This window comes from Mizuhopecten yessoensis, unplaced genomic scaffold (genome assembly GCF_002113885.1).
Source record: "Mizuhopecten yessoensis strain PY_sf001 unplaced genomic scaffold, ASM211388v2 scaffold11045, whole genome shotgun sequence".
Taxonomy (NCBI): domain Eukaryota; kingdom Metazoa; phylum Mollusca; class Bivalvia; order Pectinida; family Pectinidae; genus Mizuhopecten; species Mizuhopecten yessoensis.
The window spans coordinates 1,105,822-1,115,056 of record NW_018408851.1 but is presented as its reverse complement, the minus strand read 5'-3'; the positions used below and the strand labels follow the sequence as shown (position 1 = coordinate 1,115,056).

The window sequence follows — 9,235 nt, the reverse complement described above, 5'->3', positions numbered from 1 at the left end:
GATTTTATTTGGAAATAGACGTTGCTACAATTTGACATTTATATGACAAATTTACCGGTTCTCAAATTTTCTGAAATTTTCACTATCGTATCTCAACATAATGCACCAAATAATACTAAAAGATTTTTGGTGTACAAGAACCGGAAATTGGTGTTTTACTTCCGTAAAGCAATTGATGTAGCAAAAAAGTGTATGAAAATACCAACATTTTTAGAGTTTAAGATTTTATATTTTTTTTATTATGCAACTTTTTGTAACATATTTGAGTTCATAATTTGCAGCAGATCCTACTTTAAATAATATAATATTATTTGAAAGCGTAAAACATTGTTTTGATAGTTTTTTGGACAAAAAAGTGAACCCTGTCGTACACCTTTGGAAGGCATCACTAAATAGTTCATAGCACAGGCCCTGGGGACCTTTTTCATTTTTCAAAAATATCTCATGGGATGTGTCTTAGGGAGCTACAAATATAACCCAGTAATGGTTAAATTGCTTTGTGGGCAAAATTCTTTTGTTCCTGTAACAGGTCCTTTACAAGTTTGTACTAATGATAACCAATTTAAACTGTTGTAGTGTTGATAACACTAGGATAACCAAATTTACTACGTCTGGATTGGAAACTAATATTATTGAACCGAGTTTTGTTAAGCAGAAAGTGCTTTGAAGATGCTGAGGATTTGATCTATTTCACAGGAGATAAGTTTGATTGTTTTATAATGTCAAATATGCCACTTTTTGAACACCTGTTTGGGATGAAACGACTGTAATTAGATGTATTTACACGCATCATGCCGTTCTCCTAATGATAATACGTCACAAGAATCTACAGATGTTATTCTTTAAGTAAACTATGTTAGCAGATAGTTATTTCTCTAGTACCACTATCTTCAAAACGACACAACTCCTGTTATATCAACGACGTCCAGAAAAAGAATAAAAGAAATTATGAAAATAGTTATTGAATAGTTTCGGTTTATGTATTCGACTATTTATTTATATATGGATATCTTTTTCAGAAAAAAATCCTGTGGCTGCAAACGAACGGTTCGAGTATATCTAGTCAAAACTCTTTATAAAGTAGTCACTTGAACCGTGTATGGCCTTTGAAATAGATTAAATATCCATGTAGAAATGTATTCAAGTATACTGAGTTTGTAATAAAGAAGTTTTCCAAGCATTATACGGCGTGCCTGTAATGAAGATTTAATAAACACAGATATATTCATTAGGAAAAATTTGCTCGTGTATATAGAAAGTCTGCAGACTGACCAAAGAAATTGTAAAAAAAAAAATACATTCTGGCAAATTCTGGTTATTGTTAATATGAATCTTCACACCGTGAATGTTATTGCACAACTCGGTTTTAACCTGGTATTTCTAGGCTTTGGTAAGCTAGGCAGCGTGACTCCACCTTTCCGATCACCATTCGATTCCTCATAGTTTTGGCTGCAGAAAATCCATTTTTGAATATGGTTGCATTACACATAACATTTATGAGTGAAAATATATTGGAGTATACATAGACGTTTAGGTCACATATAAAACAGGAGCGGAAACAGACATAAAGTTAAAACATAAAAAGGAGTAATGCATGACATGAGCAGATATAAACATTAAAGTTACATATAACAAATGGAAATAATATATAACAGGTGTGGACGTAGACAGTGATGTTACTAATTAGATCAAATGGAAGTAATATATCACGAGAGCAGACATAGACATTAATATAGATATAACATAAATAGATAACATATTACTGGAGTGAACGTAGATATCAATGTAATTTATATGAAACGAAAGTAATATATAGCGGGAGTGTATGTAGACATTAACGTTATTGATAGGAAATGGAAGTAATATATAACTGAAGTGAGCATAGACATTTACATTACATATAACATATGGGAGTCTTACATGGGTGTAATACAAATAAAAAGTACCAATTAATTACCTTAATTATACTGTTAACATAACCTTTAATAAATAACATCTTGGTATGTTTTCAATCCAGTTATTAGATTAAGGAACAAAAAACTGCATTTTCTCTGATGTTTTGGCACTAGTTTGACTAATAGCACGTAAATACCAACAGGTATCTTCAAAACAAGTAATACATCCCAAAGGTCGTGATAATGGTCAGTGCTAATAGCACAACACCTAATACATGTATACACACAGTGATAATTTCTCACCACATAGGATTGTCTAAAATGACAATTACATAAATCTAAATTATGTAACCGGAAAACAGACAAAAGCACAGTTTACATAACCCCATCATTGTTAGACATTTATCTTCTTAATATTATTGCAGTATGAATCCCCGTCTTTTACAAACATATTCCAAGATGCGCGACAGCGACTGGGTTATTAATAACAATACAGTAATAATTTGATTTTGATCCTCGTATTTTCATTCAAAACAAAGGGAATTCTGATTTATTTTCTGTGTGGTTTCATGATGCATTTTCAACAAACTGTTGTACCAGTAGTGTTTTACTGGATCATGGTCATGGTTTTTAATGTTACATCTCCGTGAGTCTGAATATCACATCATGCATTTATGTAACAACTTCCTCTCACTTACCATTGTTTTTCATCACATTGATGCAATAGTATACGTACAACACAGAAACAGAACACGGCATTTAGGGGAAATATAGTACAAGCATAAAACGATTTGTTAAATTTTGATGTACCATCTCAAGAAAACACCTGTTTTGTCATCAACAAGCAGATAAATGCCATTCAGTAGTCTCCTAACATATCCCAGCTGATGATCACATATGCCAAAAATAATTATCAACTCATCTTCAATCAACACTTTAACAAGTCAGTAATAAAAAACCCAAATGAATATTAGTTTCATGAAAGCAGATGAATATCTTGCAAATCAATGAAAGTATAGAATTTGCTATACTTTGATACAGGTACGCAATAACATTCCATTTATTGTTTTGTGTGTACCAGTTCCAAGTATTTAAATGATATTAAGGATGTACTCTTCTGAGGTTTCAATCACGTTCAAGTCTCGTTTTGATCTGGTGTAAAGGGTTTTTGTAATATTTAACAACTTATGATCAAGTTTATTAGCAAACACGCATCTGAAAAATATGTCAAAAAAATAGATGCCTGTTGTTTGTAGAACTTTTTTTACAAGAATTTAAAGAAATTACCAATTCGGCGGCCATTTTGAAAATGTGTATTATTGTGTAAATCTTGTGCTTCAAAAAAGGCCAAAATTTCACCTTTTTTGGCACTAGATTGATCACTTAAATTGTCATTGTGTCGCCATTTTTAATTGTAGCAGGTTCATTTTTGCTGTACAACTTTATAATGTTAAATATGATAAAAATAATATGCAACAAACTGGAAAATTATACATTATTGATATTTTTTTTACGTATTTAGTGTAACTGAAGCACTTTTGATTTTTGACCCCGAAAAAAGTAAAAAATAACACAAATAATAATGGGACAAAAAAAGAAGCACGCTGACCCCCCATTTTTGTAGATGTTTTAGAAAGAGAAACACGTTTTCATTTAATTCATTAAAAACCAGAACTTTTTATATCAAGCGTTTAATCTGTAAAAAAAATGGTAAAAAATGAGTATTTTTTCATTAAAAGTAGGGGGTAGGGTTAACTAAAATCGGCTTTTTGAGTTAAAACAATAAGATTAAGAAATTTTACTTCCATAGTTTAAAAGAAAATAATATTTTCAACAATTCTACAAACATTTATACATATCTGAAAACACACTTGGAAGAAATTGCATGAATTTGTTCTGCAAGTGGTCAAAACCCAAAAAATCACCTAAAATCACATGTTGTGGTAAATTGGTATCTTTGACCAATCAAAGCACAAAAACGAGCACACGGACATATGTTTTTTTTGGCATTTTCTACTATGCCATTTACTCCTTTTTCCAAAAATCCATATAAGAAAAAAGTTTAATACAGGAAATTTTTGACTTCTCAGAGGTGTACATCCTTAACGTGTTTACGCTTTATATTTTGCAAATGCTATCATTCACGGATTATCAACAGCGGATTTGATTCACTTTATAGAACACAATAATAACAAAATATCAATTGTATCCTCATTAATCCATGATATTTGAAAATCGGGGATATTTCTATACTAATTAAAAATCATAGAATTTTATGGAACTGCTTGTGATTGTTGACTTCGTGATGGTCTCTTGTACATTATCCTTCAATCTCATTTTCTGCAGGAAAATGATGGGAATATGTACGAGGTTAACACGAGAAATACATTACTGAGTGAACAGAGACACAACAGGTTAATGGATACAGGAGAATGCAGGCAAATGCAGAGATGGCTGGAATAAGTAGCACCATTTTCATCCCACCTCTGCCTACTTTCTGACATGAATTCTACAGCAGTTTTGCAGCGCAGCTTAGTTATCTAGTGCTGTAAGCCCGAGAAATCTTTGTACTAAATTCATTCAACAATTTATCTTCTTCGTTTCAAATTTGAATTCTCAAGGCTCGAAGATAAAAAAGCTCTGCTGCTTATGATTAATCTAGAGACTAGGTACTACAACAGCATTAAATATATATTATGGATTGATTATATGCGACAGCCAGCCTTCTAAAGAAGCATTAAAACAGAGTTAATAGAAATATAATACAGAACGCATTGAATAAATATGTAACAGCCACCCTGCTATAGAAGCACTAGGATATATGGTTGGTTATAGGTAGGCTAAGTAGCTGCCACACAGCCTGGTCAAAGTTACCTGTGACTGCTAATGTAACTATTGGCCCTCTGTACAAACACCTGTTGCATATCTAGGAAGTACGAGCTATCACTGGGATGGCCCGTTGGGGACAGATATGTGCACTGGGAGTCCTTAACACTCCCCTGCTCTATCAGGCTGCAAAGTTTAAATGCAAACATTTTACCAGGGTCCAGTGCTGCAAAGCTTATTTATTTACACGATGTGTCAAAGATAGTGTCAATTATAAGTGAAATCCCCTTCTATAAAAATTAGCTGTGTTTTTCTGGTCATTTTAATGTTATATCATTGAAAAGTTATATGGAATATTTCTATTATATACCATTAAAAATAATATGGAATATTTTCATCAAAAAAAAAATTGCATTACATAAACGTTTTTTCTGACCATTTAATGTTATTTTTAAAAATATTTTATATTTTTAGTACTACCAACACGAATTTCTCTGATAACCATACTCGACAACCTGGGGTCATGAAAAACATTTATGGACAATTTCATTTGTAATATAAAAATCTCAAATATATTCTATACACATTCATAATCTTAACAACTTAAATGAATGCATCATCCTAAGCTTTAGCAATACTCTAACCGAAACACAAAGAAGAAAACAGGCATTTTATTTCTTATGAATATGCACTCTAATAATGCGTTTTTATAAATTAACAAAAATAATGCAAAAATATGCACAAATAGAAATTATTTTTTAGGGAAACATTTATCGAAAAAATAAGGTAAGATTACAAAAGCAATACCTAGAAGTTCCGGTGCGTCTTATAAAACATGTTTATGATTATGTACACTAATGATAGGTCTTAAAATGACTTATGTGAATTTTTGACCAATAACAAAGTAAGAAGAAGAAGAAGAAGAAGAAGAAAAAAATCCACGCAAAGAACATATTTTTCGGGAAACTTTCACTTTTATATTGTTCTATCAAGCGTTTTTCTTTACATTTCCAAAAGTTCAGTTTGCAGGATAAAACAATTCAGATTACATCTCATAAAATTCCATGAGGACAATTATCATAGCTTCTGTTTTGATTAAAAAAAATAGATCAGATGAGTGGGATATAGTCTGAACTACAAGCTTATCTACATGCATTTACTGGTTTCTTAATCAATACAGGAGAAATAAGGGGATCTGGAGTCATAAGGTACTATTGATATGGATAGTTTGATCTAAAAAGCTTCATTTTTATAAAGTATCCTGAATAAGAAAATAAAATATTGTTTTTGCTAATGCACAACGAGGTGATTGTAACATAATTCTTTACTAAATCTAATTGCCAATATAAATGATTTAAACACAAACGAAGTTATCATTGCTCTAGACAGTATTACTAGTATCAGTCAAACAAGCTTATTCTAATACTCAATACATGGATCATTCAAGTTCAAAATAAATAGGACTTTCAACATACTGAAAGAACCTCGATACAAGAAATTAACCTTGATGATGTAAAACAGGAGGAATAAGAATATTGTATGGCTTAAACATTGAAGTACTTATGAAATAAATACATGGAACGCAAAATAAGGATGTTCAAAATCTGAATTTAGACAAATATGGGGTACATGTTTTATCCAATTTAATGATTATTTTAAGGACAAAATACTAGCGTGACTTAGTCTTCGTTAACAGTGCTCTTTCTAGATATACCAAATCTTGAATAATCTAAAAAAAAACTATATATTTGTTTACACCCGCTTTACAAATACAAACATAGGTCTGCTAGGGACTCCATCATCTAATATAATTGCTATTTTTATAAATATATCTTGACTTAAATGACCCATGACCTGTAAATGTTAAAACTACATTTGAAAATTAGAGCTTTCATTTGACTGCGTTTACACTTACAAGAACATACTGTTATGGGACAATATTGAAATGGATGGTGGTATGATTTAAAAAAACACTTTATCTTATTTTAATATTGCAAAGTTACCGAAGTAGAAAAAAATCGTAATCCCAACACAAATATGTGATTGTACAGTTCACGTAAAATCATTCTATTCATAGGAACATGCAGAATTGAATTTTATTTTATTTTTAAAATATATCTCAATACAAGCAAATTCTAAACTATTTTTTTAAATAAAAAATTAGAAGCAAAAACAAAATGTGTTATTGGAGAACTGTCTAAAAAATATAACACCCAACTCCACAACTGTCTTCAAATACTAGTAACGTAATGGGGAAAAAAGGTTGGCGTTTATATCTTGAAACAATTTTCAAAAACTCGAATTGCAAACAGAGAGCAATCTTCCGATAATTCGAAACAAAACAAAAAAATAAAAGATGAAGAACAATGTGCACATGTATTGAAGACATCCTGTTATAATGATACCTCAACTTTGATTTCAATCATATCTTATTTTTTTTATTTTGAATTATCGCAGAATGACATGTGAATATAAAGGCCAAGCAAAATTGTTAAAGACATTTTTTAACAAAATAAAAACTAATTAAAAAAGTAAGTTTCCTTCTTTTTCCTGCACATTTAAACATTAACAACAAGGAGCCCTTCCAAGTAGCTGATAAGCAGTGTTACACAAAAATAGACCAATCAAAATCTGTCCTCGATGAAGATAATTATAAACACTCGAATAACGAAATTATACATGACATGTAGGCATCAAGTCGCTCATCAACCAATCAAAACACGAATTCAAACACAAATATAACCCTCACCTTTTCTGCAGCTTTTTCAGCCTATTTTTCTTATTGCTAAAATAAGTTATGTCAAAGTGAAAAGTAAAATAGCAAATGTTGGGGGAAATGATGTATAAATCTCTCTCATTAAATGAGGTGTATATATGAGACACGCCTATACACTTTTAGAATTACTTCACTTTGGCTCTATGACTGTTGTTAAACGTCGGGCGTCCGTTGTTTGGATGTATAAGTGCAAGAAAATAGTAAAAAGAGTAAACAGATCACCTCGAAATAGCATATTTTCATATAGTTAACTTCTTTCCATTCAAATCTCAAATAAATCTACATGAAAAGTAAATACCGATAAAATAAAAGGCCATACCCCCTAAAACAAAATTTCAATGATATCTCATTAAACTGCCATCATTTCCCAAGCAAAAATGTGCCGTTTAATGGAGTTTGGCGACATTTTGTGGGAGATATATCAAAACCCACTAAAAATGGAAAATGGCAAAATAATGAGGTAGCATTGTATAAAACATCTAATACAGTAGGTAGTTTCTGTCTTAGTTCTATTAACAAAATTTCTGCAAAAATTGAAGAAACAAAAAATCAAACCCAACGAAGAAAACCTACCGTTTAGTCAGTGCATCAACTTCAGCATTGTCGTATTTGGATCTACCAAGATCTTGTGAGTTCCTTGGACTAGTCATAGAACGAGAGCTCCAGGGACTTGAGCTCTGAGTTCCCTCCAGGTACTGCTGGCTCGGTGGCTCTGGCTTTGGTAGAGCATTTTCTCTGAATCTGTTCTTCCTGTCAGGGTAGGTAACAGGTCTTTCCCCTGACGCTATACGAGGTTCGTGGTTACCCTTGGATACCGCACTTTTTGTCGGTGGCCTGTTGGACTCCGTGTGAGCAAATGTCACTGAATTTTTCATAGATTTTACATCTCCATGAGTATCACAGAGTGTCTTATTAGGCGGCCTATAATTATTTAAATCATTGTTACTACTAATCTGACTTTTATTGGAAGGAGGTCTCACTGAGTTTAAATCATTCACTATCGCCCGGACTGTGCCGGCACTGCTGAGGTTGGAGTTCCTCTTAGAAATATGTCTATCAATAGATACAGCATTAGGGGAGAGGTCTGGAGGTCCTCTAGAGTTCTGAGTATTTGGAGTATGATTAGTATAGATACTTGGATCAATTGTTATTTTCACCCCACGATGGCGAAAATCTACTCGTCGATTACTGTTCATTATTGTTCTTGAACGCTCCATCTTGAGTCCAGGATGAATCGCAGGAACATTATTACTTTCAACGAAAGTTCCTGATCTCACAAAAGCTTTCTTCGTCTGTTGTTGTGGTTCTGGTGCAATCGATCCAGGTTCATCGCCTGAGCTTTTTTGGTTTCCCTGGATTGAAACATAACTCATTGTTACCGGGAACATCTTACCAATATTTTGTGACCTTTCAGCCTTTGGTGGTAGGGGTTTACTTTGAAACGCCTCCTTGACCTGGACAGGGTTATTTTGCGACCGTGTTCGATGAACCACTTCTTTCCTTGGAACTTCTTGTGGCACCGTCTTCTGAGGCGAACTCGTTTCTCGCTAAAATTCAAAACAAGTTTCAAATTTAATACCTTAAATTATCATCTTAGAATATTTTTAATTTTGTAAAATTTCGATATATATGTTCTTGAATAAAATTGTTACTATTGAAAATGAAAATGTGGTAGAATCGTAAAAGGCACAAAAACATGAGCACAAAAACATAAGCACAAAATGTACAAATTAAACAA

General features: G+C 32.2%; 1 protein-coding gene across 7 annotated transcripts in view; it reads right to left on the bottom strand.

The window, feature by feature from the left end:
• LOC110464961 overlaps nt 1-9,235 on the bottom strand; it is an 80,065-nt gene that overhangs the window by 13,903 nt on the left and 56,927 nt on the right. For 5 of the 7 annotated variants that reach the window (XM_021520478.1, XM_021520471.1, XM_021520475.1 and 2 more), the window contains 3 exons: nt 8,071-9,044; nt 4,770-4,907; nt 1,372-1,449 (listed from right to left, as the gene is read on the bottom strand). In XM_021520478.1, the coding sequence (XP_021376153.1) occupies nt 1,372-1,449; nt 4,770-4,907; nt 8,071-9,044 (1,190 nt within the window). Of the gene's footprint in view, nt 1-1,371; nt 1,450-4,769; nt 4,908-7,470; nt 7,507-8,070; nt 9,045-9,235 lie in introns of all 7 variants that reach the window. The other 2 variants (XM_021520477.1, XM_021520474.1) reach the window with 2 other exon arrangements.